The following is a 17562-nucleotide window of genomic DNA, read 5'->3' on the forward strand; positions in this document are numbered from 1 at the left end:
ATTGGTTTGGTGGCGGCCTCGGGTGTGATTCTATGAGCGAAAGCTCTGTGTCGGTGCTCCTGTGCGCCATCTTCCTCATTGGAAGCATGGTCGTGGACCTCGCACACCCGACTACTCTAAGTATTCTTTGGGAAAAAGCCATAGATCTTTCTTTAGATCGGACAAAGGGTGTTGTCTTTGACGTCGCTACCTCCTTGGAGGCGCCATCTTGGAGCCACCTAAACCGGGATGGTCCTATGTTGTTTCTATCGCAGTGTTGTTTGTCGGTATGCGCAAAAGGGTTTTGTGATAGTGGTTGTAGGTGGTTGGCCGTTTTGTGGTGTGCCCTTGGGTCAGTCTGATGCTCTCATCGGAAGCCGGGTTAGCGAGCTTGTCTTCCTTCTTGGACCACCTCATTCATGTTTGACACCCCTCCCTCTTTTTGGGGTATTGTCGGGTGGAAAAGATAAGACCAAGTTCATATCGCCCGCCTTGCTTTGTCAGATGAAGATGGAATGTCCACGAGCAATGCACTAAATCTCAACTTGTTAAAGGCATACAAGAGGAGATATGTCTTTGGGAGTTGGCTCACGCTAGAGGGAGTACCCCACCTTGGCGAGAGTAGGCTTAGGTTTTCTAGTGTGGGTGTGTGTGGAGTTCGTGGATTTCCAAGATATTTGCATCCTAGTTTAGCCCTCTTGTAAATTGTGTTCTTCTCCTTCTATAAAAATAAGGTATTTCTTTGGCATGCTCTAAAAAAAAGATGAAGATGGAAGACAAGGTCCTCCTCCCTGACAGTTTGTGTCGTGCAATTTTTTCTGTGTGCTTTCTTTTGTTGGTAGGTGTGAGTTAGCTCGTATTGTTATTATTGTTGTGGGGATTGGGGTTGGTGTTGTCGTAATTATTGATGTAGCTCGTTGTTTTTCCATGCTTCGGGTCCTAGTTTTGCTAGGTGTTGTAGATTTTCGTTGCCGCACCATCCTTCTTCTTAATATCACTGAATGGCACCGCTAGCTGTTTTTGGTAAAAAAAAAATGATGAATCTATGAGATTAGTCACAATGAAAAGTATCATACACTATTATCATGAATATGATACTAGTTTATGATATCACCCCTCTAATGCATAGTATCGTGAGGTAGTATCATAGTTTCATCATATTTTATATTTTATAGAATTTCAATGCAAATATGTGTACATGATGTATTTGATATAAATTTTATAGTTTTAGGTGCTATGATACAATATCTACCTATGATATCACTCTCGCATCTCTTCTTATTAATTGTCATGTCACATCAGATTTTTGTCAACATGACATGTATGACTACTCATGATACTTTCATTGTAGCTAGTCTAAAGTAAAGTGAAGGTCCCTTCTTCCTGAGCTAAACGAGGCCATGCAGACACATGAGTACATGACAAATTACACCGATTAAAGAGTCAGGGCGACGACAAGCAGGTTGCACTGACTGAGTTTTTACGACTTTTGTTTTCCACGGTTGTGTTTCCATTTTGTTGTTTTGTATTGAGCGAATATTATCACTTTGTTCACATTGTGAGTAGATGTAAATACTTGTCACAGCTCAATGAATCTAGACGCTTTTTATCCTACGTATACCTAAATCCGTGATAAGTATTTAGGGCCGGGGGAAATACCATATTCGTCGGATACCCGTTTAACCAATATTCACATTTATATCCATATCCATCCATATTTAGCGGATTACTAAAAAAAGCATACTTCTGCATCTAACAATGGATCCGCGTGCAGATTTGGAGCCTAAATTATGATCACTTATCGGCACCATTTACTGGCGACTAAATTCGAGCCGAGGCGGTATCTTGTGCCATTTTGCTTGGCACCGAGGCCATAATAAGGCCCACGACAGAGGCTGATCAGCCAAGTTATAAGAGCAGGAGAAGTCCCACGACAGAGGCTGATCCCAGAGAAATGGACGCCCCGCCGTCGCCGGAGCAGCCTGCCAGGAACTGGTCGGAGCTGCCTCTTGAGCCCCTCCATTCAGTCTTCTCTAAGCTTGGGGTTGTTGATCTGCTCATGGGCGCGGGCCTTGTTTGCCACTCATGGCTCGAGGAGGCCAAGCAGCCTGATCTGTGGCGATCGGTGCACACGCGGCACCACCCCAAGGTCCTCGACATGAACGCTGTTGATCTGCGGGAAATGTTGAAGGCGGCTGTCGACCGCTCTGCCGGGGGGATGGAGGTGTTTGTGGGAGACTGGTTTCTCACTGATAACCTCCTCAAGTACATAGGCGACAGGTACTATTTTCTAGTTACTAGGTTGTGATACTAAACTATATGTCGGCAAATAGATTGTGGATATAGTGAAGGATTTAGTTGCAAACAGTATGATAATTCTTGTGTTAAAATCATGTCCCAATTCTTATCGTCACTGCCTTTTTCACAAAACACAGGAGGATTTATCTTCTTAGAATTTAAATAGATTTCACATATTTCTAAAGCTAGGTAAGGCCTTTTGTGCTGCCTTTACATCGCAGTTGTGTTTTAAACCAAACTAGCATGGTGGCCCTCGTAAATGCGAGGGCATCATCTATATTATAAATGTTTAAAATTATTTTAAATTATTTATACCTTTTTCCTTCTATTAATCTTCTTCATTACGGAATTGTTTTGAAAATACATACTTTGATACTGGTTAACTTTATCTCGGTTTTGTAAATTAATATATTTGTATGTTGCATAGAAATAACAAAAGAAAATAAAATATATCTTAGGGAAATCGGATGGTAGTGGTTTATATTTTCTCAAAGACATTCATGTAACACAAAAAGTTGGAGCTGTGAAACGTACAAAGTATGCTACAATCTGCGAGGCCTTTACCTCAATTAGTGTATGCTCTCTGGTGTAGGTGGTATGCAGCTCTATGCATATTTGTCATTTTACACAAGCTATTTTTTATAATCCAATGTTCTTGTTGGTATCGTTGATGCAAAAAAAATTGATATATATATTTACTAAGTTTTTGCTCACATGTATAATTAGATATATCTATTATCTATAAATAAAATATATTGAACAAACTGATCCATGATCACCACACACTCTTACATGTGTCCTTAGCATGTTTTCTTTCACGGAACACTTAAGTTGTGTCGAATTGATGTTTTTTTTTCCACTTCGTGCATTTGTGTTCCCTAAATTTTGTGCTCGTGCTCATCTTACACAAGTTGCCCTCGACACTTGTCTGTGTGAGAAAACATAATTATATGTGCATAGAATTTATCGGTAAATTCTATAGATAGCTTGGTTGCATTACTTGATATGGAGTTCTTATGAAAACAAAATCATGTTTTTTCTCTCATTTTCTGTTGCTGTTTTAGAGAGAAAATGACGAAAAAAGAAAATGTAAATGTTATATAGCAATGGATTAATATGATAGGATTGGACCATTCATCCACCTAAATTTTTTTTATATAACAAACATATATTTTAGCCTATATGTACAATCATGCTAAACAAATAGAACGGTCTTAGTAATATGATAATATTGATATATAGTGAAAATTTATTTTGGCTTCCGACGTTCGGTGAGATTGGTTTAGAAAAAAAAATCAAAAGTTCATTTTCTTCCCGTGAAAAATCGGTAGATAAATATACGGGTACATGTATGTACGACCATGTTTTCATTGAAAAATGTTTTCATATGTGGTCCATAAAAAGACACAAATATTTTAAAAATTGGAGTTATTTTTGACCTTTTCAAAGCCATGGTTTTGTGATTTTTGTGTAGCCAAAACACAATTTATTATTTGGGAAAATCTCTGTATGCATGTCGAAAATATATGCATGTCTCCATATTATTTGGAAAATCTCCATGTAAATACTTTTAGAAAAATATTTAAACACTAAAATATCGTTTTTTATTTTAAAATCCTAAGTTCACTGGAGCTCGCGAGCACTTAATTGAAATTCTACATTTATCCTTATATTTCTCATATTCAGGTGTAACGCGTGAGCCATAACCATCAGATATTCAAGTGGTCTAGTATAGCTGGCATATATTATTGTGATTAATTTACGCAAAACTCACCTTCACTCCTTTTACAAAGTATATATTAAAACTTAAATATACCAACATTCTCATGAATATCATGATGCTCAGTCGGTCGGCATAGTAGGGACTCTCCTTCTCCCATCACGATCACGGAGTAGGAGCAGCTATTTTTATGGGAAGAGTAGTATTTCCTTTGTGCTAAAATAAGTGTCTTACTTTTATCTAGATACATATATTTTTAGATTTATTTTTATTATAGATATGTTCATATTTATAAAAATATTAAATATATTTTTTAGATAGAGAAAACACATGCCAAGCTTGTTATATGGTATGTGAAGCAACAGCCGTTATTTCTTTACTTACATGCATGTACCCGTTTTCTAGTGATCAGCCCACGTGAAGGAGACCCTTTGTTTCTTCAAGTCCTGGATGGTGTCCTAGCGTTGCACGCTAAGTAGCTTTTTTTTTTTTGTTTCCCTTTTAAATTGGAACCCCCCATCTATTTGAGTGGTTCACATATAGAAACTTGGATAATTTTGGTTGTTCCTGGCCAGCTAGGTTCTCCAGTATCTTTCATACGTGACAGTTCCTAAAAAAGGGACTTCTTATACATGCCATCCTTAACCGCTGTGCCTACCAACCACAGTTTTACGTAACTTTTGTTATCTTTAAATCTCCACCGTAAGTTATAGATCTAACAACCACAATAATTAGGATGATGTGGATTAACGTGGCGTCTCTATTTAAACATCCGTATTGTGCTTTTAGTAACGCTGTTGATCTGCGGGAAATGTTGAAGGCGGCTGTCGACCGCTCTGCCGGGGGGATGGAGGTGTTTGTGGGAGACTGGTTTCTCACTGATAACCTCCTCAAGTACATAGGCGACAGGTACTATTTTCTAGTTACTAGGTTGTGATACTAAACTATATGTCGGCAAATAGATTGTGGATATAGTGAAGGATTTAGTTGCAAACAGTATGATAATTCTTGTGTTAAAATCATGTCCCAATTCTTATCGTCACTGCCTTTTTCACAAAACACGGGAGGATTTATCTTCTTAGAATTTAAATAGATTTCACATATTTCTAAAGCTAGGTAAGGCCTTTTGTGCTGCCTTTACATCGCAGTTGTGTTTTAAACCAAACTAGCATGGTGGCCCTCGTAAATGCGAGGGCATCATCTATATTATAAATGTTTAAAATTATTTTAAATTATTTATACCTTTTTCCTTCTATTAATCTTCTTCATTACGGAATTGTTTTGAAAATACATACTTTGATACTGGTTAACTTTATCTCGGTTTTGTAAATTAATATATTTGTATGTTGCATAGAAATAACAAAAGAAAATAAAATATATCTTAGGGAAATCGGATGGTAGTGGTTTATATTTTCTCAAAGACATTCATGTAACACAAAAAGTTGGAGCTGTGAAACCTACAAAGTATGCTACAATCTGCGAGGCCTTTACCTCAATTAGTGTATGCTCTCTGGTGTAGGTGGTATGCAGCTCTATGCATATTTGTCATTTTACACAAGCTATTTTTTATAATCCAATGTTCTTGTTGGTATCGTTGATGCAAAAAAAATTGATATATATTTACTAAGTTTTTGCTCACATGTATAATTAGATATATCTATTATCTATAAATAAAATATATTGAACAAACTGATCCATGATCACCACACACTCTTACATGTGTCCTTAGCATGTTTTCTTTCACGGAACACTTAAGTTGTGTCGAATTGATGTTTTTTTTCCACTTCGTGCATTTGTGTTCCCTAAATTTTGTGCTCGTGCTCATCTTACACAAGTTGCCCTCGACACTTGTCTGTGTGAGAAAACATAATTATATGTGCATAGAATTTATCGGTAAATTCTATAGATAGCTTGGTTGCATTACTTGATATGGAGTTCTTATGAAAACAAAATCATGTTTTTTCTCTCATTTTCTGTTGCTGTTGTAGAGAGAAAATGACGAAAAAAGAAAATGTAAATGTTATATAGCAATGGATTAATATGATAGGATTGGACCATTCATCCACCTAAATTTTTTTTATATAACAAACATATATTTTAGCCTATATGTACAATCATGCTAAACAAATAGAACGGTCTTAGTAATATGATAATATTGATATATAGTGAAAATTTATTTTGGCTTCCGACGTTCAGTGAGATTGGTTTAGAAAAAAAATCAACAGTTTATTTTCTTCCTGTGAAAAATCGGTAGATAAATATACGGGTACATGTATGTACGACCATGTTTTCATTGAAAAATGTTTTCATATGTGGTCCATAAAAAGACACAAATATTTTAAAAATTGGAGTTATTTTTGACCTTTTCAAAGCCATGGTTTTGTGATTTTTGTGTAGCCAAAACACAATTTATTATTTGGGAAAATCTCTGTATGCATGTCGAAAATATATGCATGTCTCCATATTATTTGGAAAATCTCCATGTAAATACTTTTAGAAAAATATTTAAACACTAAAATATCATTTTTTATTTTAAAATCCTAAGTTCACTGGAGCTCGCGAGCACTTAATTGAAATTCTACATTTATCCTTATATTTCTCATATTCAGGTGTAACGCGTGAGCCATAACCATCAGATATTCAAGTGGTCTAGTATAGCTGGCATATATTATTGTGATTAATTTACGCAAAACTCACCTTCACTCCTTTTACAAAGTATATATTAAAACTTAAATAGACCAACATTCTCATGAATATCATGATGCTCAGTCGGTCGGCATAGTAGGGACTCTCCTTCTCCCATCACGATCACGGAGTAGGAGCAGCTATTTTTATGGGAAGAGTAGTATTTCCTTTGTGCTAAAATAAGTGTCTTACTTTTATCTAGATACATATATTTTTAGATTTATTTTTATTATAGATATGTTCATATTTATAAAAATATTAAATATATTTTTTAGATAGAGAAAACACATGCCAAGCTTGTTATATGGTATGTGAAGCAACAGACGTTATTTCTTTACTTACATGCATGTACCCGTTTTCTAGTGATCAGCCCACGTGAAGGAGACCCTTTGTTTCTTCAAGTCCTGGATGGTGTCCTAGCGTTGCACGCTAAGTAGCTTTTTTTTTTTTGTTTCCCTTTTAAATTGGAACCCCCCATCTATTTGAGTGGTTCACATATAGAAACTTGGATAATTTTGGTTGTTCCTGGCCAGCTAGGTTCTCCAAGTATCTTTCATACGTGACAGTTCCTAAAAAAGGGACTTCTTATACATGCCATCCTTAACCGCTGTGTCTACCAACCACAGTTTTACGTAACTTTTGTTATCTTTAAATCTCCACCGTAAGTTATAGATCTAACAACCACAATAATTAGGATGATGTGGATTAACGTGGCGTCTCTATTTAAACATCCGTATTGTGCTTTTAGTATATAATAGATACAGGCACCTATATTCATTTACTAAACTGAAGGTTCATGAATGATGAGCCATGACTATGAGTCAAATCAGTTGTTTGGATGTGTATACTTGTACCACGTTGATGAAACAACATTGTAATTGGCCAGTGTAGTTATACTGCACAACTGGTCGAAATTCTTGGTAGAGAAAGGAATTTTGTTGCAAGAAAGAGATTAATACTTGTGTAGAATTCTGGTGGCAATTCAATTATCACTGGCGGTCAAATCAGTGATGCATAACTTCAGCCTTCCATAACAACCCTCTCAATTCATTTCTTGGTGCCCTTGGATCGGATGGTTTAGGAAATGCAAGCCAACTAGATCCATCATGTAAAATCCAATTGCAGTCATCTTTTGCAATTTTTAGTATGCTGGATTATCTACCGTTTTACTACGTAGCATTCTACATAGCACGGCTAAGTTTTTCCTATGAAAACAGTGAAAAGATAGCATTCTACGGATCTTCTTGTATTTAATTATAAGGAAAAAAACAAAGTTATGTACCAATTTAAAAAAGTTACAGATAATGCACCACCATGATTGTAATGGGACGTATGAGCTGTGTAGCTGTAACCATGTTCATTTGGCTTCCAATAGAAGATCAACGTTTCAGGGGGTTGCTAAGAGGCTTGTGCTGCTTTTGCAGGTCGCCCTCTCTGAAGGTCCTTGACCTTGTTGAGTGCAGCAACATCTCCTATGAAGGATTGGCCGAGGTGATACCAAGGTTTCCTCTGCTGGATGGAATCGTGCTTTCGGGCTACAAAGAACTCGGCTACAAATACATGGGAAGGGATGTGTATCAAATCATTGGCAAAACATGCACACAACTCAGGCGTCTCGAGCTACACCACGGGAGCAGGGAGCAGGCTCTTGGGATCGCGGCATTGGAAGGGCTGCGAGACCTTGCCCTCGTAGGCTGCGCCATCGACGACGGAGACCTGGCAGTCATTGTTGATAGCTGCCCTCAGTTGGAGCGTCTTCATGTGACTGGTTGCTTCAAGATCGTCGGCAACACGGTCCTCAGAGCCAAGTGTGCCAGGATTAAGGCACTGAGGCTTCAAACCTATCGTTACTAGAAGGGACTAGGTATTTTCTCCATTAAGAAGAACAAGATGATTCCAAATATTGCTGTTACCTTATAAAAAATATATGTCGTTGTGGATCAGTTTGTTGATGAGTGGGATTGTGAGGAGTGAGGACAGCTATGCAGAGATGTTCTGTAGGGTATGTTTGAAGGTATTTTACAGAGTTTGTTGATGAGTGGGAGTGTGGCCAAAAGCTACCTTACGGATATTTTTGTCATGGGCAAATATTTGGTTGTTTATTTGGATAATAATATTAATGGCCAACATTTTGGCATGCCAATGCTATCCCCGTTCAATTTTCTTGTAATTGTTGGCCAACTCATGGGCAAGCAAAACCTTAAAACCAAAATTTTGGAATTTTTTTTTTGTTAAGGCAAACTTGGGTAAAATCAAACACCCTGTCTGCTTGGAACAGATGTAAAATTAAGTGGACACTGTTGGACACACTATTTTTAGACCCAATACAAGCATAGGGGGGTGTAAATGGTACACATAATTTTCACTCCGAATTCGCATCTTATCTATTTTTGAGGATATGATATGATATGATATGGATGCGGATGTAAATATTGGTCAAGAGAATACCCGGCGGATATGGTAGCGAATATGACATTGATAATATCTGACAAGTATGGATTATCCAACATTTTTTACGGATTATCTGAGATCCTCAAAGAGAATAATCCGATAAAAAAAGCCCAACCCTAAAAATCGAGACAACATAGTTACTTCATCGGCCCAACTATATATTCTACTAGCACGCAACTTGCTTTATTATACGAACACGTGTGCCCGTCTCACTGTAATCTACTATTACACTCTTTCTGCTCGTACCTTTTACATAAAAGAAATGTACTTCCAATTTTATGTGTATAGTTGCTTAACTATTCGTTTCCGATCCGAGTCAGTTCCAAATCCACAACCCAATATAATTCGTATCTAAATCTGCTAAAAAAACATAAAAAAATTATATAGAAATAGTAATATCTGATCGGCTTTAGCCTTTAGAAATGTTCGCAACTGTTTGGCGCCAAAAATTCAATTATTTCGGACGGCGCGCTAAAGTAATTTGCGCTTTCCCTCCACGGCTCCACCCAAACAAAACAGCGAGAAAACCGTTGAAAAGCCGCCGCCGCCGCCGTCGTCGTGGTGGGAGGGAGAAGAGGCGGAGGAGAGAGCGGCCATGCCGATCGAGCTGCCGAGGGGGCTGCCCTTCGCGGTGGACACGTGGACTCCCGCCTCCGCCCTCAAGCGCCACCGCTTCCTCACCCACGCCCACCGCGACCACCTCGTCGGCATCACCACCACCAGCGCCGCCGGCGCCGTCTACGCCTCGCGCCTCACCGTCCTCATCGCCCGCCACATCTTCCCTCAGGTAACCCACCAGCAGCAACCTACGCCTCGTCTCTCTCTGCCTTATCCGTTTCTTTCCATCTGATCTGCATTCTTGTGTTCTTGGAAAATTTCTCCTCTCAAAGCTTGGACCGGACGCGTTCCTGGAGATTGAGCTCGGCGCGCCGGTGCTCGTCCAGGACCCCGACGGCGACTTCACCGTCACCGCATTCGACGCCAACCACTGCCCTGGTCCGTCCGCCGCCAATGTCGTCCTCTTCCCCTTTTGGTTAATTCCTCATTGGTGCCACCACGACTGACTCCATTTTTTTTTTGGCAGGCGCGGTGATGTTCCTGTTCGAGGGCGCCTTCGGCAACGTCCTACACACAGGCGACTGCCGCCTCACTCCCGACTGCATCCAGGGCCTGCCCCTCGGGTACATCACCGTCGAGGGATCAGGAGCCAGCCAGGCGCCGCCGTCTTGCCGCATCGACTACCTCTTCCTGGACTGCACGTTTGCCAAGTGCTCGCTGCAATTCCCGACCAAGGAGGCCTCCATACGCCAGGTACTTGTGTTATGGTGCTGCACTCAGCAATTCAGACCATCAACTGAGCTTGTGTGTCGAATTCTCATTTCGTGCCCTCAAATATCAGGTGATCAATTGCATCTGGGAGCACCCAAATGCGCCGACGGTTTATCTCGTGTCCGACATGCTGGGACAGGAGGATATACTGATCGAGGTGTCGAGGGCATTCGGGTCAAAGATATACGTCAACAGGGACAAGAGTCCAGACTGCTACCACAACCTCTCGCTTGTCGCACCGGAGATCCTCACTGAAGACACGTCCTCGCGCTTCCAGGTGATGGAATTCCCCCGGTTGTCGGAGCAGGCGACGGAGATGCTTGCATTGGCACGGGCAAAGCAGCAGCCTGAGCCCCTCATAATCAGGCCTTCCTCCCAGTGGTATGCGCACTATGCCCCGCAGGAGGCATCACTGAAGCAGAAGCTGGTGCTGACGGAGCCTATGCGGGATGAATTCGGGGTGTGGCACGTGTGCTTATCGATGCATTCGTCTCGCGAGGAGCTGGAGGAGGCCCTGCGGTTCCTTCAGCCCAAGTGGGTCATCTCGACGACGCCTCCATGCCTTGCCATGGATCTGTCCTACGTCAAGAAACACTGCTTCATGTCCAAGCTAGGCCCTGATGATCCCATCTGGAAGTTGCTTGGAATACCGCATGGGAATTCTACTGTCGTAGGCTCACAGCAGACGGCGCCAACTGCACTAGAAGCCATGAAGCAGAGTGAGGAAGAATACACTTGTTCTGCTGTTTGCAGTCAGGTATTACAAAATGAAGAATCAGTGGTAGAGGATTTTGCAATTGAAGTGGCGCCACCGGTGACACTTTTTGGGAGAGCAAGGTTTGGGTTACCTCAGGACTGTGAACTGTGGAAAGACGCGTATGGGAGTGTTCAAGTGGACGAGCAGGTTAAATTTGAGGAGGAACTGCATAGTTCATATACAAAATCCTTTGAGCTGTGGAAGGATGTCAAACCTGACAAAGGCATGATTGATTCAACTCAGGCTGTAACGAAAGAGCTCCATGCTTCAGCAATAGAACCTGAGTTGCAGAAGGACTGCGGATCCATTGACGGCAGTGAAGTAATCGACATTGCTGAAGGTGAAGTGCAAGAGCAGAGCTCGAGTACAGAAGGCTGTGCTGAACTTGTCGAGGACGTGAAATGCAGTCAGAGCGCGGAACGAGTCAGGGAAGCTAGATTCGTATCCAGAGAAGCGATTTCAATTGCAAGAGCTAAGCTCTGGGATGTTTGCAAGACCAGGAATAGCGCCGGATTCATTGTCGAGGCAGTAGGTAAAGAAGATAAAGTAGAACTAACAGAGAAACTGCCTTCGGAGGATCGCATTGTACTAGCAGACATTAGCAACAGATCTGAAGGCCCTGGTACCGATGGAGCAGATACTGCTGGAGTCGGGTCCTCGAAGGTTCTCAACGTGAAGCTGAGGAGGCTGTACAGGTCGATGAACGTGGCAGTTCCTCGGCCATTGCCGTCATTGGTGGAGCTCATGGGGGACTCCAAACGACCAAGGGTCTCATCCCAAACTCTGCATCTACGATAGACTTTCTTTTTATCATGGCACAATATTACTTTGATTTGTATCAAGTCCCTGTGCACCTACATATTTGTTGCGAAGCGATTCTGTTGGTACAAATTTAAAGTGATTTAACGGTTGCTAGTACAAAAGTTGTTATTGATATGTTCTTGGCATTGTTGGACGATGTGGTTGATCCAAGTTCCATGCTTACTTTTGCAGAAGAAGTCCATGTTACTGAATCCTTTTTCTTTGAATTAACATTTCTCTGATCTGTTTGGGCTCTCATGTTCAGATAAGTGGACTATTACCAGTTTCGCAAAAAAAAAAAAAAAGTGGACTATTACCAGGGCAAGGTGCACCCCAATCAAAACAAATAAACACATTGCAGGCTTGAGAAGCTTGTAAAACTGAGCTTAGTTTCAAGGAAAATGTGATATCTACATGATAATTTTAAATTTGAACATAAGTTTTTTTTTTCTCAGGCTGCTGCTGTATGACAGAGTTAATACAAGGAACCTACTGCAAAGGAAAAAAAAAAACTTCCATTTACCTAATTCTAACGGTGTTTTATGCGAAGAAGATGTTACAGAAACAGTCTCACAGAGACCCATCTGCGTGTTATTGCTCTTTTGAAAAGGACTGCTGGAACTTCATTTTACCAGCAAAGAAAAGAGGCATTTCGTTCTTTGCTGAAATAGGCTTTGCTAATCAGAGTTTTCACATAGATAATTGCACGGAAATCATCATCATGGGATGCTAGAAAATTTGGAATGAAAGAAACATAAAGGTGTCCAAGGGAGAAATACCCTCAGTTCAGAACTGGGAAAGACAATTAAAAGATGATTTTTGCTTTGATTTTTCATATAGAAAAAACAGAAAAAAAAACTCAACACCTTCAGGAGTCAGGACTGGATACAACTGAATCTCTGAATTTTCTCCCTGCCTTTTATCTTTTATCTTTTCCCTTTTCTTTGTATATCTGTACATATGTAAATATTATTTTGGTATAAAATTAGAGAGTAGGAAAAAAACTACTGTTACAGCGTCAAACAAAAGTTTAAATTTGAACACGTATTCGAACCTTTTTTTAGGATGAAAGATAAACGGGCCTCAGACTGAATTACAAAGGAGAACGTATCAGACTCCAAATGTGGGCCTTTTTCATCGGCCCAAACATGACGACAGCCCATAAAAGGAGGAATAGGCAGAAAAGGGAGGTCCAGTAAGGTCTCGAGGTCGACGACGAGGCAAGCACGAACAGGAACAGAGCACCTCCGCCCCCACGAACCAAGAGGAGACCATGGCGGCGGCCGGCGGCGCGGGCGGCGAGGACGCCAGCGGGGCCGAGTTCTACCTGCGGTACTACGTGGGGCACAAGGGCAAGTTCGGGCACGAGTTCCTGGAGTTCGAGTTCCGCCCCGACGGCAAGCTCCGGTACGCCAACAACTCCAACTACAAGAACGACACCATGATCCGCAAGGAGGTCTTCGTCTCCCCCTCCGTGCTCCGCGAGGCCAGGAGGGTCATCCAGGACTCCGAGGTCTGTATCCCCCTTGCTAATTATTACCAACAGGAAATCTAGGGTTGCGGGGTTCTAGTTACTGACGGCCGAATCTGTGGGTGCTGGAATTGTTGGCAGATAATGAAGGAGGACGACAGCAACTGGCCGGAGCCCGACCGCGTCGGCAGGCAGGAGCTCGAGATTGTCATGGGCAACGAGCACATCTCCTTCACCACCTCCAAGATCGGCTCCCTCGTTGACGTCCAGACCAGCAACGACCCGGAGGGCCTCCGCATCTTCTACTACCTCGTCCAGGTAATTCCACCCTCATTATTGCCCAGGAATCGCCAGCACACTTTGCTTCATGTCGGCAATGTGGATTATATGTTCTGCTTGCTATTTGGAACATAACTTAACCGAAAATTAGTCTCAATTTCGTGCTAATTTTGTCGATTGTGTCTTGGATGTACCTTCCAGTTTGACAAATATGTGTTGTCGTTGGCATAGCTCTAGACTCACCAGAGGAAAACTTTACGCATAGCATCACAGATTATGTGCCTAGGTTTGTTCACTTGGGAGAGGTTATACTGACACTGTCTCATTTATAAGCTTGATGGTTAAAAATCAGCTTAGCTGAAGTAGGTTCACGACAATGGCCCTGCAGATTTTTTATTTTTCGTTTAAGTTGATGGAAAAACATCAGTGTCTGCTAATGTGCACTTTGGTATCACATTTGTAAGTAGATTCCGTGTATTCTGTCTGTACAGTCATAATGGTAGCAATTAGAATGCTTTTCTAATGGTACTGATAACTAATAGAAAATGGGAAGCCCCTCAACAAGTTTGCTGCTAATTTGTGCTGGTGCTGAACTATCCTTTTGGCAAACTCATTCGCTGTACACTGAAATACACACTTAACAACCAAATTTGAAGTTTGGGAACACTCTGATATGTTTATGGAACACGCTGTCAATATGTTCACCAGTTTGTAATTTCATTGTAATATGTTATCTATCAGCTGCAGGAGGACTAAAGCCATATCTTCACTTGCATTATGTCTAATTCAAGCTGACTGATTTTGAGATATATTGCTGGTGAATCGCTAGCTTAGATGTCAAATTATCTTATTTTCTCTGAAATTTGGACCCACCCCGTCCATTACAAAAAAGGGACAACCAATTTGTCACAACCTTTTAAACCCAGTCATTAAAGCGTGGTACCACCGTAAGCACCCTACCTGCTATCTAAAGGAAGCAAAAAATACACATGCCACATCACATCAACCTTTTGGTGTACTACGAGCTACCAAGATGAAAACTGAAAACACAAAAATACAGTTTGACATCTGCTAGTGTCCTTTCCTTTTCTGAGGTGTTCCTGGTTCCATCTTGACAAGCAAGCATGGCATGTATGGAAGTTGTAAAAATAGACGAACTATATGAAGTCAAAGAAAGAAATATTGAACATGATATGACATTCACCTGTTAAACTCTACTATATGCTTGCAAATTTTTTTAAAAAGAGCAAGACATTTGCTTTCGGTTTTGTACTACCAAAGACACTGTTGAAACCTAACCAAATTGGTAGTTTTCCTGACCTAACAGACTATTCATGTACATGAGTATAATTGATTGCGCATCAGGGTTCCTTAGAAATACTCCCTCCATTCGCAAATATAAGATGTTTTGGGCATTTTAAAGTGAAGTAGATACCATAGTGAGTGAATCTACACACTAAAAGTAGACTAGATCCATACCAAAATAGATGAATCTACTACAACCTAAAACGTCTTATATTATTTAACAGATGGAGTACTTTCAAGATGCTAGGTTTCCACCCTAGAATAAACTTAATTGAGTTAATAATAGCGCACTTCTGATGGCATTCTTAATTTGATTATTTTCTACCTAATAAAAAAGACTAAAATTGTCTGCCATCTATTGAATATTGATCATTAAATCATGATTTTCTTTTAGGTTGACTTAGTGGACAAATGCCATGTGCGGCCATATATTAATAATTCCTTGCCTACATTAAGGAACTGTTAGTGACACATGCATTATACTCAAAGTTTAAAGCTGGGCACAAAACCATGTTACGAGCTGCTTCTGTTAACCCCGCCAAGATTAATGACTAATTGGCTCAAATGGTTGTGAGGATAACTAGTACTTTTTGTTTTGCACCACTACTCTGTACCTGTAACTGAAAACTATTCCTAACATTTATTGATGTTTTTGCGTGCAGGACCTGAAGTGTTTCGTGTTTTCACTTATCAACCTCCACTTTAAGATCAAGCCTATTCAACTTTGAGCTCCTTTTGGTCTCCCAGTTGTGTTATGGTATTGGAAGTGTTAGAGAATTCTGTATTTTATGTAATATGAAGTGAGTTGCTCGTGATGTAGGGATGTGCGTGAAACACTGGTTGATATATTTTGGTATCGCCTGAGGTTGTTGGATTGTGCAAACTTTGAGTGCCCATTGATATTTATGCATGCTTCTTTTCCATTATCTGGTACTATGTATCTTATTTTTATATCAACGTGGCTTTACTTTCTACAACCTTTTTCTTGTTTATGACCAGAGCTCCTCCTGCTGCCCTCGTGACTCTGTTTGTCACTAGTTTTTTGATTCATCACTTCATCAGGACATTATTTATGTTTGTCTGCCTGATGTCAACTTTGATGCATATCAACATGCTTACAAATGTTGGAAAACTGCACTTGTGTTCTTTTTGCCAATGCAGCATTGAAGATATTCTTTTGATTTCTACAGATTCTTTCGTAAGTTGTTGACTCGTACTAGCAAACTCACTAATAAGAGAGATCACCAAGTAGGGATGGGGCCTTTATTTTGGAAAGCAGAATAGTGTGATTAAAGGCACCATTGGCCTATGAACCTTCATCTTTAGCCTGTGATTAAAGGATCCATCTTTAGTGCGGTTAATGACATCTCGGATGCACTGTTCGGTTGCCAGCCAGCCAGCCTTCTTTTGGCTTTTGCAACCGCATACCGGAGGTTACTTTCTTACATGTAAAGAGGAATATAGTAAAGGAAAAAAGGTCAGATCTTATTACGTGAGAAAAGTCACATGAACATGATCGTGTTCTCCATCATATAGACATGTTACCTCGTGTAGCCAACAGTAAAACTTTGTAATTGTGGATAACAGAAGACTAGTTTTGAAAGGTAAACTCAAAACATAAGAGTAAATTGGAAGGGAAGGAGGTCATTGGTGCGAATGGCAATCTCGGTCGAATGACATCGCCTACGTATAAAAAAATTGTACCGGGTGTGCTCAGTAGTATGCAACTGAGCTAATCAGTTAAAAGAAAAAGTACTCCCTTGCTCTGCTCCATATTAGTTGCCGCTGATTCATGAGGTGCCATAGTGTAAAAATGAAAAGAAAAAGAACTGTTGAAACCAGTATATACAACTGAAAAGAAAACCAGTTCAATACTGAAAAAAAAAAATCAGTTGTACCCATGTTTCAACCAGAAAATTTTCGTTTGCAACCATACCAACATTAATCTATGTGACAAATCCAACAGTTAAAGACATGACCGAGCTCTAAATAAGTTCTATCTGACCAAGAATTAAATAGCCAGGTTACTGCCGAGGAGGAGAAAAAAAATAGGCAGAGAAAGAACACGTTTATGAATTGAAACTGCTTCTTCAGGTGCACGTGCACCCAGTACAGCAGGGAACAATTGGACGACCATGCTTTGCTGCTTTTCAGTTTTATTCCCGCTCCATGATAAAATCAGGAGTAGAAGCATGTTACTTCACTCGCTACTGCTTTCCTTTTCTCAAAAAACCCAAATGGTCCAAGCAGGCAAGATCCATCATCTCGATGGCCCAAACACATTTTGAGTTTACCAACCATCATTACTAGTTCCACAATTCTCTGATGGCTTTTACCCTATTGTACATATTCCCATCCCAATGCATTGTCTAGTTAGGCTTTTTTGTGTTCAAATTCAGTGCAATGGCCAGCTAAATCAGTTAAGCTTTGATGGCTTTGTGTAGGGCACCTGAATTCAAGAGGGGCGATGTCTTCTTTTTGCTGCTA

At 40.5% G+C, this 17562-nt stretch overlaps 2 protein-coding genes across 2 annotated transcripts; both read left to right on the forward strand.

The window, feature by feature from the left end:
• The first annotated feature begins 1933 nt into the window (after nucleotides 1-1933).
• LOC124655877 lies at nucleotides 1934-12017 on the forward strand. Its single transcript, XM_047194709.1, has 6 exons — nucleotides 1934-2259; nucleotides 8107-8506; nucleotides 9717-9920; nucleotides 10024-10129; nucleotides 10218-10444; nucleotides 10533-12017. Exons 1-6 carry the CDS (start codon nucleotides 1934-1936, stop codon nucleotides 12015-12017), a joined length of 2748 nt encoding a protein of 915 aa, XP_047050665.1.
• A 1243-nt stretch (nucleotides 12018-13260) lies between these two features.
• Nucleotides 13261-16001, forward strand: LOC124683307 (protein mago nashi homolog 2). Its single transcript, XM_047217855.1, has 3 exons — nucleotides 13261-13533; nucleotides 13633-13809; nucleotides 15738-16001. The coding sequence occupies exons 1-3, from the start codon at nucleotides 13294-13296 to the stop codon at nucleotides 15801-15803; spliced, it is 483 nt and encodes a 160-aa protein (XP_047073811.1). The 5' UTR covers nucleotides 13261-13293; the 3' UTR covers nucleotides 15804-16001.
• The last annotated feature ends 1561 nt before the right edge of the window (nucleotides 16002-17562 follow it).

This window comes from Lolium rigidum, chromosome 1 (assembly GCF_022539505.1).
Source record: "Lolium rigidum isolate FL_2022 chromosome 1, APGP_CSIRO_Lrig_0.1, whole genome shotgun sequence".
Lineage (NCBI taxonomy): Eukaryota > Viridiplantae > Streptophyta > Magnoliopsida > Poales > Poaceae > Lolium > Lolium rigidum.

Bases quoted from the DNA above. Each gene is read 5' to 3' on its own strand.
- LOC124655877 (XM_047194709.1), top strand. From the start codon at position 1,934: ATGGACGCCCCGCCGTCGCCGGAGCAGCCTGCCAGGAACTGGTCGGAG. The intron at 8,507-9,716 runs GCACTGAGGCTT...GAAGAGGCGGAG, and splicing joins CCAAGTGTGCCAGGATTAAG to GAGAGAGCGGCCATGCCGAT. The intron at 9,921-10,023 runs GTAACCCACCAG...CTCCTCTCAAAG, and splicing joins CCCGCCACATCTTCCCTCAG to CTTGGACCGGACGCGTTCCT.
- LOC124683307 (XM_047217855.1), top strand. From the start codon at position 13,294: ATGGCGGCGGCCGGCGGCGCGGGCGGCGAGGACGCCAGCGGGGCCGAG. The intron at 13,534-13,632 runs GTCTGTATCCCC...AATTGTTGGCAG, and splicing joins GGGTCATCCAGGACTCCGAG to ATAATGAAGGAGGACGACAG. The intron at 13,810-15,737 runs GTAATTCCACCC...TTTTGCGTGCAG, and splicing joins TCTTCTACTACCTCGTCCAG to GACCTGAAGTGTTTCGTGTT.